This window comes from Coenobita brevimanus, chromosome 110 (assembly GCF_032717465.1).
Source record: "Coenobita brevimanus isolate Jiangsu-jjx chromosome 110, ASM3271746v2, whole genome shotgun sequence".
Classification (NCBI taxonomy): domain Eukaryota; kingdom Metazoa; phylum Arthropoda; class Malacostraca; order Decapoda; family Coenobitidae; genus Coenobita; species Coenobita brevimanus.
Window position 1 is genome coordinate 12,206,148 of NC_137063.1, and position 14,394 is coordinate 12,220,541.

The 14,394-nt window shown below is 42.7% G+C and overlaps 1 protein-coding gene across 1 annotated transcript in view; it reads left to right on the top strand.

Annotated features, from left to right (window-relative positions):
- The window catches only part of LOC145417306 (uncharacterized), a 564,754-nt gene that overhangs the window by 97,676 nt on the left and 452,684 nt on the right, over nucleotides 1-14,394 (top strand). The window contains exon 4 of the mRNA XM_080285979.1: nucleotides 5,863-6,019. Within this exon, the coding sequence (XP_080142105.1) occupies nucleotides 5,863-6,019 (157 nt within the window). The remainder of the gene's footprint in view (nucleotides 1-5,862; nucleotides 6,020-14,394) is intronic.

The window sequence follows — 14,394 nt, forward strand, 5'->3', positions numbered from 1 at the left end:
GGAAGTTATGGTACTCTCTGAAACATGGCTGAAGGCACAACGCAACATTGGTGGTGGTGGGGGAGGTTGGAGAGGTGGAGAGCGGCACCTTTCATCACTCGCACTTCTCTTCCCTCTCCCTTTTCCTTTACCCTTTCCCTTCCCTTTCCTTCCTTTCCCCACATCCTGGGGCTGTGGAGAGGAAGTTTGGGAATATTGTGTGGTGAAAGACGTGCTGGGTAGTGGCTCCACCTCCTCTCCCCTAGGCCTATGTGCACCACGTGCTCGTGCTGCCTCCCTCACATCACTTTCCCTTTCACCCCGCACTCCCGCCACACCACTTTCCCTTTCACCCCGCACTCCCGCCACACCACTTTCCCTTTCACCCCGCACTCCCACCACACCACTTTCGCCTTCCCCAGACAAAACACTAGGACCATACCTTATTTGCCTTCTTGCCCCACCTTCTGAACCTCGGGGTGAGATTTTTTCCTTCCCCAACCACGAGGCAACATCACGTCCTAAGCCGCCGTCATCGTCATCGTCCTCATCCTCGTCCTCATCAGAATCTCTCTCTAGGGGATGGAGAGAGGTCCGTGCAGGTGGTTTGGGTGCAGGCTGGCCTTCCGTTGCCTTACGATATGTGACATACCTTTTTTTCCGGGGCGAAGGGACCTCCTCATCACTGCTTGTTATTTCCTCCTCAGGCTGCACGTAATCTCGATCCACTACATCATCATCAAGTGGAGAATCACTATCTCCAGTGAAGGTATCCAGGGCAGATTGTATTTCGTTGTCTGAGAGACCTTTACGCGCCATGTCTGACCTGGGTCACTGCTAACAGGTGAGTGACCGAGACAAGGGCGTGCACGGGTCATGCGGGATCTGGGATGCTGCCTGCCCGGCGGCAGGTAGGGGAAGCTTGGGTAGGTGGGCAAATCGAAAATCTCGCGTGAATTTTGAAAATTGTGGAAATTATGCAACGTTGGGTCTGGTTAGTACTTGGATGGGTGACCGCCTGGGAACACCAGATGCTGTTGGCATCCCTACGTGTCAAGTGGGGTTGGTGGAGGATTAGTGCCCCTCCCTGTAAAACAATTAACTCTAAGCCCTTGGCCACCCCGTTTGGGATACATGGCGTCTGGCAATGAATGAATGAAAAATGAATGAACCTTGCAATTGCAGGACGTTAAAGTACGTCGACGGGATTGGCAGTGACAAAACGTGAGGACGTGGAAGAACGTCGACGGGACGCCGCTGGTTAACTTTGAGGACTTTAGTGTCTTAGTGTAGGTGGTCTGTGGGTATGGTAGCTGTGCAGCCTGTGGTTATTGTTAGGGCGTTGTTCTGTATGGTCTGTAGAGTGTTGTAGTGTGTTATAATGAGGTTAGAAGTTCAAGCAGGTCTTGCATAATTATTCATCACTGAACATATTTATTGTTTGTATATTGTGGTGGTGGTTTTCTTTAAGTCCAAATGTTGTATGGGCAAGTGACCTTAGAGCATTGAGTCTTGGTGTTAATATGTTTTTAATGTTTGTGATGTGTTGTTTATAGGCCATTGATGTATGTTACACCAAAGATTTTGTGTGTGTGTGCGTTTTTGGTAGGGGAGCATTGTTTATGGTGAGGTGTGGAATGTGACTATGTTCTGCAGTCCAGTTTGTGAGAAAGGTCACAGTAGATTTGGCTGGGGCTATTGTGAGCCTGTTTTTTTGTGAACCATTTGTGTAGTGTGTTGAGGTAAGGTTGGAGGATGTGTATGGCCATGTTTGCATTTTGGTGTGTACATGTGAGTGTTATGTCATCTGCGTAGGAAGCTATGCTTAGTTGTGGTGTGTGGGGTGTGGGTATGTCATTCATGTATAGGTTAAAGAGAGTAGGGGATAAAACAGATCCTTGGGGGACGCCGTTTGTGAAGTTTCTGATGTTCGATGACTGACCATCAAATGTTACATGTGCACATCTGTCTGCTAAATAGTTTGCCAGCCATCTTTTTGTGTTATTGTGTATGTTTTTGTTGAATATTTTGTTTGTGAGCTTATGGTGGGGGATGGCATCAAAAGCTTTGCTGATATCTAGTGTGACTAGCAGTGTTCTGTGTGGTTGTGTAGCCAAATTGATGCCATCAAAAACTTTCTGTGTGAGGTCTGTAAGAAGAGTGTTTGTGGAGTGCAGCGGCCTAAAACCATGTTGTGATGAGGCTAGGGGGATGTGAGGTGAAACTAATTGTAATACCAGTCGTTCAGTGACTTTGGAGGGGATGCAGAGGAGTGTGATGGGGCGGTGTGAGGAAGGTAACATGAGGTCTTTGTTGGGTTTAAGGATAGTGATGATAATATCATGCTTCCAGATGTTGGGTATTAATGTTGTGTGAGTAGCTGTAGTCTGATATGTTGGTGAGTGCTTGTATGCCTTGTGGCCCAAGGTGTTTAAGGTATATGTTGCTTATGTTGACAGGGCCACAGGCAGATGAGTACTTAAGGTTGCTAATGATTTGCTTCATCTGTTCGTAAGTGAAGAGTTCGAAGTCTGGGTGTGTAGAGGACTGTCTCTTGCGTCGGGTGACACATCAATCATTGCAATGGGGGTTTAGATGGCCGATGTGTGAAAAGTGATTGATGAGAGTGCTTGTTGTTTGTTTGAGGGTATGGTGTCTGTTATTGTGATGGCAACGTGTGATTGTGCAGTGTTGTTGTTGGAGAGAGTGATGCTGTTTAGTGTTTTGTAGAGTTTGCTGGTGGTTGTTTTGTGATCAAGTGTTTTGAGATAATTATTCCAATTAAGTGTTTGCTCTTCTGATATTGTTTATTTGAATGTTGAGTTCTTGTGTTTGTTGTACTGTGTCTTGTATATGGAGTGTTGGAAAGTGTTGTAGTGTGTCACATTGACTAATGAGGCCTTGAATTTTTGGTATGAAGTTGGGGTTGTGTCTCCTTTTGTTACCTGTAGGGATGTGTCTTATGTCAGCATTTTGAATAACTGTATTGAAAGTGCGCACAGCGGTGTTGATGTTTGTGATGGGTGTACTGTTTAATGTTTCAAAGCGTTGTTCTGTTTCAGTTGTGAAGACCTCCTAGTTTGCTCTCTTATAATTAGTGTATGTGTGTCTGTGTCCAGCTGGGGAGATGCTGGTTTTGGTAGTGACGATGATTGGGAGGTGGTCAGAGCCAAAGGTTTTGACCGCTCTCCAGGATACTGTGGGGGCAAGGTTTGGGGAACAAAAGGTGATGTCTGAGGATGATGGGAGGAGGGCCTGACGTGGGATATGGGTATGTTATTGGAGATTGTTGAGGATGAAAAAAACTATCTGTTTGGGATTATAGCACTAGCCCTCTGTCTGTGTCAGGGTTGTTGACCAGTCTGACGCCTTGGCATTGAAATCACCACCCAGGATGATGATGGGTATATTAGTGATGTGGTGTATCTGTGGAGAGTAATTGCTTGGTACTGTGGGGGATGATTGGGGTGGAATGTATATATTGGCGATTGTTATGTCTGATTTGTTACCAGTGCGTATTTTATTTGATCGTATTTCTTTTATGGTGTCATGTGGGGAAGAAGTGATTTTGTGTGTGCACTAGTATCTGAAAAGTTGATGAATTAGTGTACCAGGGTTATGAGTCACTTTCGTGATGTGCGCACAGCATATGCAATATTCCCGCCTGCATAACGAATTCTTATCATAGATATAACATTGTTATGTTGGGTGCATATGTAGAATTTACTGCTCTTTATCATGGTTCTTATAGGAAATCGATACGTCCAATAGTTTTCGAGTAATTGGCTGACAAAGTGAGATTACTCCTCCGAGCGCTTTCGACTTTACCGAAAGTCTGTTCCCCCAACTTTTCCAACAGAAAATGTTCCCAGAGGCTTATATTCTGCAAATGAACATACATAGAATTTACTGCTCTTTATCATGGGTCATACAGGAAATCGATACGTCCAATAGTTTTGGAGTAATTGGACGACAAACGTAGAATACTCTTCCCCACCCGCACGCGAGATAAAAAACACTCTTTCCCTACCTCACCCACGGCTACATATTTTCGCTCGTTACGTTTTATTATTTTCTTTTTTTACTCAAAGTATACACGTAAAATATCATAAGGTTTTTGACAGTGTTGTCAGAAACTCGACATGACCACTAGCCTTTTTGCTAGGTTCTGACAAAGAAGCTGAACTTTCTTCCATCTCATGTGTGTGTATGTAAAAAACATTATTTATTTGTGTAAAAAATATTGAACTATAGAAATAGGTCAATATACAGATCAACAAAATACAGATAACTCACTTCCTCCAGAGGTGTTGAGATGCTGGCAGTAGCTTGAAGATGAGGAGTTATGTAGTGTGTGAGCGTGTGCTTGTATGAGTGAACGTGTGCGTGTGTGGGTGAGCTTGTGCGTGTTGGTGAGCGTATGCATGTGGGTGAGCGTGTGGGTGTGGGTGAGTGTGTGTGCATGTGTGTGTGTGTCTGTGGCTGCGGCGTATTTTCTTCTCTCCTTGCGATACATTTGCCTAAAACACATGCGATCCACACAATAGATTTCTCCACGAACATTCGCTGCACGACATACGTATGTATATGTGGCTGTGGCATATTTCTTGTCTCTGACACTTGCACTTTGTTTTAGCTAAGTCAGTGAATGCATGAAATATTTTTCTCTGAACACTCACTGCGACTCTATTGTATTGGCATACACCACACTCCTTCACGAACACCCGCAGCATGTTTGACGTATATTTCACACAATTCCATATGCATTTTCACTATCAGAATCACAATAATTCCATCACCAAACACCTCTAATTCTTCCTTTCCGATTATAAAAACTGTACGTGATGCCTGCCCCATTCCACACTATGGTTCCATAATTTTACCAAGCCAGCCACAGTATCTTTCACACAAAATACACTTTAGGCATTGGCTTCATTATATACGTATTTGTAATCACGCCATGGGCCTTGGGGAGGGTGAGAGGCGAAACCCCGCAACAGTGAACACGCATATCGGCTCGTAAGCCTAACGCTTCATAACAGACACAATTCCTTTTCGTGACATATATCTATGTTCCATCGACAATATCACATACAAATATGCTCATAAATATTGCATTATCACACTGAGTCCGTAGGGGCTTCAGCTCGGGAAGGAGGGGGAGAATTAGTAGGAGTTTAAAGGGACTGAAGACACAACGCAACCCACCGCCTGGCTGCTTGGAAGAGACTGAGGTATATCGCTACGTGCTAGGCCCAGTGAGGCAGCTCAGTGTTGCCAATGCCTTACCATTGGAAAGTGCTGTACTCGCTACAATGCGTCAAAATTTGACGCAATTTCGCCTGAAACTTAATTTTTGGCTAATTTTTTTGTGCTTAGGAACGCGATTTGAGTGACTGAACAAATTTAGAAAATCCACATGACACGTGAATCGCATGACTGTGCCTGAGAGGGTTAATATCACACACTGCACTATTTGTTGCACACTTGCACTGTTACTTGGTGATAGCAGTGGTGTTTCAGTGGCCTTGTACACATAAAGTGAAATGAATGGGAGAGAATCACAGTGAATGTAAACACTGGGTGGCCATCTTGTCTCAAATTTCTGACTGTCAATTGCATGGAGGGCAACAGGTACACTCGGGATTGTCATACGTGTACATCATGGTAATTGTATAAGGAAATTTTGCAGTTGTTATTGCAAAACTAGGTATAATTTTTAGTTCATCATTCTGTCACTTTTTTGCATACAAAGCTGATGTATACCAAAACCTGACTGTGCTGTGTTCTAGGGAATGATATTGATTGATGACAGTGAGAAATGTGAGGGGTAATAATGGCAGTTAGGTCATAAAATGATAGTAACGTACCTCTGTTTTCCAGGAAAACCAAGAATGAGACAGTGGTTGCCACTCCTGCATCCCCATGGTACAAACTTTATACATGGAATGATGGAGAACAAACAGTCCTGGTGACAGTGGACGGTGGAGACAAAGGGAGTGGCAGTGTATGTGCTGTTCTTATGCTACAGAATGCTAGGGTAGGTAGTTGACATTAAAAATAAGTACAGTATTCTTTCCATTAGTATCAGGATTATATACCTTGGAAAGGCAGATAAAGAGCCTTATAGGCAACATAATCCTTTTCATAAAGGTGTTTGTGGTGATTGAGGCAGTTTTCAATGCATGACTGTTAGTTACAATATTATTGTTGTTGCTTGTAGTCAGTTGCAGTTCCACCTACAGAGATGTGACCTAAGCCACTGCTACTGCTGCCTAAAACAAGGTATATGGAAAGGAATGAATCATCTTGGAAAAATTATAATTCGAGGAGAGGGGCTGTAACTTTACTGCAAATGCGGGGTTACACTAGAGATGAAACCTTCAGTCCGAATGACCCTGCTTGGTTCCATATCTGTGACCAGAGTTTCACTGTAACTTGATAATCAAGTGAAGGATTGTTTACAATGTTGCCATACTGTATGCTCATGATAATGTTTGATATGCGTCCTAGCAGCTCTCCTGTTCATTGGTGATGAATATCATTCTCCCTTAGGCGATTTTGTTCTAGCTTATATGTCTTACACTGGTATGGCTAATCTTCTCGCCAGGCAGCCTCACTACAACTACCTTAGGAGAACAAAAATGGTGCTCCCCCTTGTCTAGGATATGTATATGTACCCATGTACAGTACTCCCTCATTATCGACGTTTTTTTTTTTTTGACGGATTTGATTATCGATGTTTTTTTTTCTGCTGGGAGTTAAATTATTATTATTAAAAAAATAAAAAAAATAAAGAATTGTATTGGCACCTCCTAGCAAGTTTGCGCGCCATCCCGCCAGGTGTCTCTGGCTGCTCGCGGCATGTTCCCGCCGACCCAACAAACAACAGCATCAGTACACGTTTGTCTGTTGTTCTCACTGTCTCACATCGTGTTCGGCCACATCTATCGTGCTTTCGCGATCATCATGGCTCCGAAGCGCCCTTGTAACACTCCAACTGGAAATAAGGCAGCTAAGAGAGCAAGGAAAGTACTTACCTTGGAAGTAAAGAACGAAATATTACAAAAACTTAGAAGTGGAATGAGCTATGCAGCGGTTGGTCGCGAGTATGGCATGAATGAGTCCAGTGTTCGTGGCATAAAACGGAGAGAAAAAGACATTAAAGATGCTCTGGCTTCGTGCACACCAGGATCGGCTAAAGTAACGATGCATGTGAGAGATGATGCCTTGGTGAAAATGGAAAAGGTACTGAATATTTGGATTGAGGACGTAAACCGTCAACACGTGCCGCTAGACTCCCAGTTCATCAGAAACAAAGCAAAACAACTCTATGCTCGGTTTGCTGGTGAAAGCAGTGGTGTTGTTGAAGATAATGGTGATGAAAGTGAGGCAGGTGAAAATAGTGATGATGGTGATGAAAGTAATGAGGATGGTGATAGGCCTAGTAATGTTGGTGCTGCTAGGCAAAAGAAATTTGCAGCCAGCAAGGGCTGGTTCGAGAATTTTAAGAAAAGGTATGGCCTACATAACATTAGGATGACTGGTGTAGCAGCTTCAGCAGATCAGATAGCAGGAGAATCGTACCCACATGACTTTGCTGAACTTATAAGGGAGAAAGGGTACAGGCCAGAACAAGTGTTTAATGCAGACGAAACAGGCCTGTGGTGGAAGAAAATGCCTAAAAGAACGTACATTTCAAAGGAGGAGAAAAGTACGCCAGGCTTTAAAGCAGCAAAAGATCGTGTGTCTGTGCTGTTGTGTGGTAATGCAGCAGGACATATGATAAAACCCATGCTCCTGTATCATTCCAAACGTCCACGTGCTTTAAAAAATAGAGACATGAACCTCTTGCCTGTGTTTTACCGATCAAACAAGAAAGCATGGATGACAGCTGAATTGTTTCTTGATTGGTTCCACAACTGTTTTGTCCGAGAGGTGGAAAAATATCTGGCAAACCTGTGAATGGAATTTAAAGTTTTCCTTGTTTTGGACAACTGCCCTGGGCATCCAGAAAGTTTAAAATTTGCCCACCCCAACGTTGAGGTTGTCTTCCTCCCCAAGAATACAACCTCAATTTTGCAACCAATGGATCAGGGAGTCATCGCCATTTTCAAAGCAAAATATGCAGAGAAAACATTTGCCATGATCAGGGAGTCTCTTGATGAGAAAAGTGAGGCCACAAGCAGGGAAATATGGAGGCAGTATAATATCGCCCAATGCATAGCTTTCATTAAAGAAAGTTGTGACGAGTTGACAACAAAATGTGTGAACTCGTGTTGGAGAAAATTATGGCCTGACGTCGTAAACGATTTCCAAGGATTCCCCTCTGTTGTTCCCCAGTTACTCAACATTGTGAAACTGGCTCATGAAGTTGGTGGTGACGGTTTTTCAAATTTACAACCTGAGGAGATAGAAGATGAACTTCTGGGACATGCTGGTGAAGCCCTGACAGATGAGGATCTAGAACAACTCATCGAGGTTCGAGAGCAGGTTGAGGATGAACTAGAAGAGGAACAGCTCCCCACACTTACTCTGGAAAACCTAGGAGAAGTGTTAAGAATGACACGGGCCCTCACTGATCGTCTGTTTGAAATAGATTCATTGCTTGAGAGGTCTCTTAAAACGAAGAGGTTGCTGGAAAGTGCCATGATGCTCTACGTGGAGATTCAGCGATCTATGAGGAGGGAAATATCTCAGACCAAAATTGAGCACTTCTTCAGACCAGTCTCCAAAAACTGACAGCACTACAGTAAACTGAATGGTGAGCAGAATTACATTTCTGTATAGTTTACTGTTTAAGATATAGAATTTGTTATAATGTTAAAGACGAGTTGGATTTTTTGTCAATAAAGGATATTTCTTGCAAAAGTTAAGCAGAGATTAAATATGAAATATACGAGCATAAGGAGAGTTGAATTTTCCTAAAAGAAGATCCTAGCGAAAGCTAGGCTAAGATTCATCTTTGATAGCATAAACTACCATACAGTCGTGAAAATTTAGGTCTGGGAGAAATGGAATACAAGAATGAAAGGAAGCTCTTGAGAATGAAAGTAAATAGGAGAGCGTGGTCTCTCTGGTATGAGCTAGCAGCACCACGTGTGTGTTGTGAAGATCGGTGCGAACAGCTGATCTAACATAACACTTGCCTCACACTCTCAGTTATTAGAACGTATGAATGACCACCACTGCTGCTTTTTTTTTTTTTTTTTTTTACACACTCGGTTATGTAAACGTATGGATGGCTACAACTGCTGGTTTCGCCTTTTATTTTTAGATGGAGTGAGGTGTAAGTGGAGAGAGAAGTGACGATACAGCAGCCATTACAAGTTGAGGTCCAGCGTACGACCACTATGCATCAACATCAGAGATTATGCTATTTTTTCCATAATTCTTTACTTAATATCAGTAGTTTTTTTATGATATTCAGTTTTTCAATTGCCTAACTAATTTATTTCTAAGAAACACTAAAACTAAACTGCATATTACATATGAGTGATTGAAGGGATACTAAAATATATAAACAAAGGGTACCAGACCAGACGAAAATCGGTATCGACGGTTTTAGGCATCGACGGGTATCTTAGGTACCTAACCCCCGTCGATAATGAGGGTGTACTGTACCGTGTTTTATCCATAAATTGGCTTCACAAAGGTTTGAGTGCTAGTTTTTCCCCCATAGTCTGGCTTGATTTGGATTTATAAGCAATGTCCTTGTCACAGGGCAGAGCCCTGTCTTCTCCTTGATTTCCCTGGTTGTGCATGTTAGAGAGCATTCTTTTATGCTCTTTCCCTCTTTTGCCTTGCAGTCTTCTAGGACATATGGTACATCTGCTCCTGCAGGCATATGTTGCTCATATCTGGGGGCTTCTCTGTGATTGTGCATGAGATATTGACCAATAATATTTCCTTGATTGCAGCATGATGTTGGGTGCTCCATGTCCATGTTTTATCCTATAATAACTGAATGGATGACCTGCATATCATCAGAGCTTGTGGATGCCATACCTTAGCAAGTGTGCCACATATGCTTGCATAGCTTTACACACTTCACTGGCATATACTGTAGGTTAAGCATAATGGTTTTCAAGGTTCTAGGTCCTTTTCCTCCCTGCTTTGAACCCCACGATGCATTGTATCTTGTTGATGCTGTTTCTCTGAAGCAGGGCACCTTTGTGCACTTAATTTTCATATACAGTTAGTTTATAGCAAACCAGCTATATTGATTTTAACCCATGCCATCCCAGGCATTTTAGCAATTTTATACCCACCTAATCCCAGACCAAAATTAGAAAAAAATTTTATCGCATAAAACAATCCAAAAGGACATATAAGTCAAGGAAAAGCCAAAAAAAGTACTCCTTATAGGAGAAATAAGAGCAGGATGGCCGTCTGTTGTGTTTTTAGCCCAGTTTCTCAAGCTGTGAGCAACATTTTCCCACCCAGCTGGGCAGGATGAGAGAGAATGAGGGGGGGGGGAGGAGAATGGGGGATTCCCCTTTCTCAGTGTCCTCCACTGGCTCATATTCCTCCCCAGAATAGGCATCCAGGTCTTTCTCTTCTGAAGAATCACTAAATGAAAGGACAGAAGGGTCCATGTGACAGTTTCAACAGCCTCCTCCAACCCAATGAGGCGGAAAAATGGTGTGATTTTCGCGACATTCTGATGCTACGACGGACGGTGGCACACTGATATTACCCACCCACGTAGAACCAAACTCAGTACTACAGCTGATTGGACACAATGTTGCCAATACATTAAGCTACTTCTTAGCAATAAACTAGCTAGATTAAAGAAGTTTGAGATGTGCTACAGCTCTCAAATTTTGCTGTCGGCACCATCACGTCACTGTGATTAATCGAGACGTTTTGTACTGTCGGCATCATGCCGACGGCGGGATTGTACGGGTTAAAGGTTCCAGTCAAACCACAGTCCCCTCAACATCTACACAACACAGATGGTGGATACCATATACAGTATTAGTAACCAAGCCAACTTTGGTTTTACTACTGTGCATTCGTGTTGATCTGTGGCTAAGGTCATTCCTATTGATTTTCAAGGTTCAAGGATCCTTTCCCAAGTGCATAAATAGTTTGTGGATGTTGTATCTTGGTAATGAGGTCATCTGTTGTTATGGTAATATGCAATAGACCCTCCCCTTCGGCATGGTCCACTTGTATGGGTTCTCCTTGCATAGTTCTCAATAGTGCTACAGGAATCCCCCATATCCAAATGACCGATATGCAAATTTTAATTTATCGGCATTCCCCCTTTTTTGTACCATTTTTCATTATATGACAGAGTATTCCCATTTATTCAAATCCCTAGCATAGAAAGATATCCCTATGTAAGAGTTTTCTAACTTATACTAACAGGTTGGCATGAAGAAATGCCCAGCCAAGCTTCTGCAGAGTGTTCTGATAACGTGTATTGTCTATTAGTCGTGCATCTCAAGATATCTCTCATGCCACATATGTTTATTATCAGGTGTGCAATGCTGCTGGAGTGTATGGAAGCATTGCTTTGCCACTTCCTTCCATCTAAGAAAGTTTCATAAAGAAGACACACACATAAATGAGTTATCTATTTTCTGCCTAATATTTATCAGTATTGAAACAGTACCATCAATATCCCTCATGACGCTGTAGATGGATTTCAGAATGACTGAGTGCTAATTGAATTAAGCACTAATTGGAGTTATATGGCAATAGTAATTATGGAGCTAGTTATAGTTTTGCTATTTGCTACTCATGTGTTGGTGACAACAAACACTTTGATGGGTCTGCTCATTATTTTATGAATTACAGTTAAAAATGGCTCAGTATGAAGGTCAAGTTAGATACTTGGCTTGGAAATAAACAAGAAGGATGTGCCTGCATATTAGTTTGGTGGTTGAGGTAGTGGTGGAGGGGGTGGTGGCAAGTGTGAACATTGAACAGTGTTGACACATGATAGCATGTGAGCATGCTGACTAGCTGGCTGGTTACTCGCTTTCAGACATACTGTAGCTAGTGCAATATTTGAAACAGAATCACAAATCAATAAATAATAAATTCAGTTTCTATTTTATAGTGTTTGCCAAATGAGAAAACTCGAAGAAAAGCATGCAAACTATTACAGATTGCAAAAGAGACATAAGCATAAGTACACTCACTGAACACTTTGGAAACATTTCCAACATACGAAACCTTTTCCTTACCACTACTCACTCTGCTGACTTAGTTAATGTTTTCTCTCCACCAGGCCTCTCCTATTACAATTTCATAACCGAAACCTGTCCTATCACTCCAGTGTGACCTGTGGATCCTCCCAAGAAGTGGCATTGTGAGAATGGAGCTGCTGATTGGGATGCCCTCGGGCAGTATTGCTTTAACTTTTTCTGGAATGATTATTGCATCCATGGCCAAGAGCCATCTGATTAGGCCTTGCACATTATGAAGGTTATTCTCTCAACCATGGAAGCATACACTCCATTCTCTTACATTCAGACAAATGAAAAAAAAAAAAAAAAAAAAAAAAAAATGGTTAATTGTGATTCTTGTAATGCTGTTCACAGTAAGGAGGAGGCTTACAAAAGATACAGGCACCATCCCTCCCTTGAATCATAACTTTTATGCTTCTCCCCAGAATCGTGCTAAGTCTGTTCTTTGATGTCATCATATATTGTTTATAAAGGCCCCTGCATGCAAGCATGTGTCAGCTTTGGTCACGTAACCCCTAAAAGATGGGTGTCCACATATGCTGTCTGAGGTTACTAGGGCCAAAATGACTGGTGTCCGCATATGCAGTCAAACCTCCCCACCCCCCTACCAGCACACCCACACAGCCCCACCCCAACCACCCAATTGCCCCATCCCCCCATTGCACTCACCCCCCCTAGCCCTTGCCTCCCATCCTCCAAACCCCACCCCTCACCACTCCCAACCCCACCCCTCACCAGTCCCAACCCCACCCCTTCACCACTCCCAACCCCCTCCCTGCACCACCCCATCACTACCCCTACCACCCCACAAACACCCCACCATATCGCACTCGCCGATTATGCCTTTCTTGAGGGTATGTCACGCCATTCCGATGCCCACTTTTAACCCCTTAACTGCGGGGCGTCACTTTCGTGACGCTTGGGATCATACCGTGGGGCGTCACTTTTGTGATTCTGTGTTATTTTGAATTCGCCCAGGCTTTCAAGTGGTGGCTTGTATCATCTATCAGTACTGCCAGTGTCCAACACTAGTCAGCACTCCTAATCTCATCTGTACTCCCATCCATTGTTGACAGTTTAGCCATTTCTCCCCGTTCTTGATTCCCCTCCCTACCTCCCCTCCATTACCCTATCCTCTCGCCTGCCCGGCTGTGCTACACTAAGTAAATCTTCCCTTGAATTTTTCACTGATTTCATTCATTGAAATAAGCCCTATGCCCTATTCTTATACCAAATAATATATACAAGAAAGAAATAAGGTAAGTGAGAGTGCCATACACCTAGAATTGGCTAATTATCACCTGACAACACCTCACGTGCACGCATTCGCTAATTTTCGCTGTTTTATTTCCCCTTGAAATATGCCGTATAATCTATTTTCGTAATAAAAATATATATAAGAAAGGAAGGGAGAAGCCTAAGTGATATTTACATTCACCTGGAACTACCTAATTATTGCAGGCCACCACACTGTATTCTACGCTAAGTAAATCTTCTCTGGAATTTTCCACTGATTTCATCCATTGAAATAAGCCCTATGCCCTATTCTTATACCAAATAATATATACAAAAAAGAAATAAGGTAAGTGATAGTGCCATACACCTGGAATTGGCTAATTATCACCTGACAACACCTCACGTGCACTCGTTCGCTAATTTTCGCTGTTTATTTCCCCTTGAAATATGCCGTATAATCTATTTTCATAATAAATATACATATAAGGAGGGAAGGGAGAAGCCTAAGTGATATTTACATTCACCTAGAACTACCTAATTTATTATGTATTGTCTTAGTTTCCTGCCAATCATTTCATTGCTATATATTAGCAGGTCTCACAAGGCTGAAGTTGGTAGTATTGCACTCACCTTAGCCAGGCAGCAGGAGGCCACCACTATCAGTTCACTGTCGTCTTTCAAGGTGAAAGTACGTCTGATTCGTTCCTGCTAACTTCCTCCGCTTTTTAGCCCCATGCAAAGGGCCCTGTGACCTTTACCCCCTACTAAACCTCGTGTGGAAAGAGGTCAAGGGCAGACAATTGATAAAGAGTGACTACGATCTTTCTATTGAGTAAAACAGTGCAAGTGGAAATGTATATAATGTGTAAATAATGTGTAAACAGCAAGTGAAAGCAATGAATTTAAATATAAGTGAACAGTGGAAAATAGTTTTATAAGTTACTTCAAGTGACAGTGCATAACACAGTGTAAATAA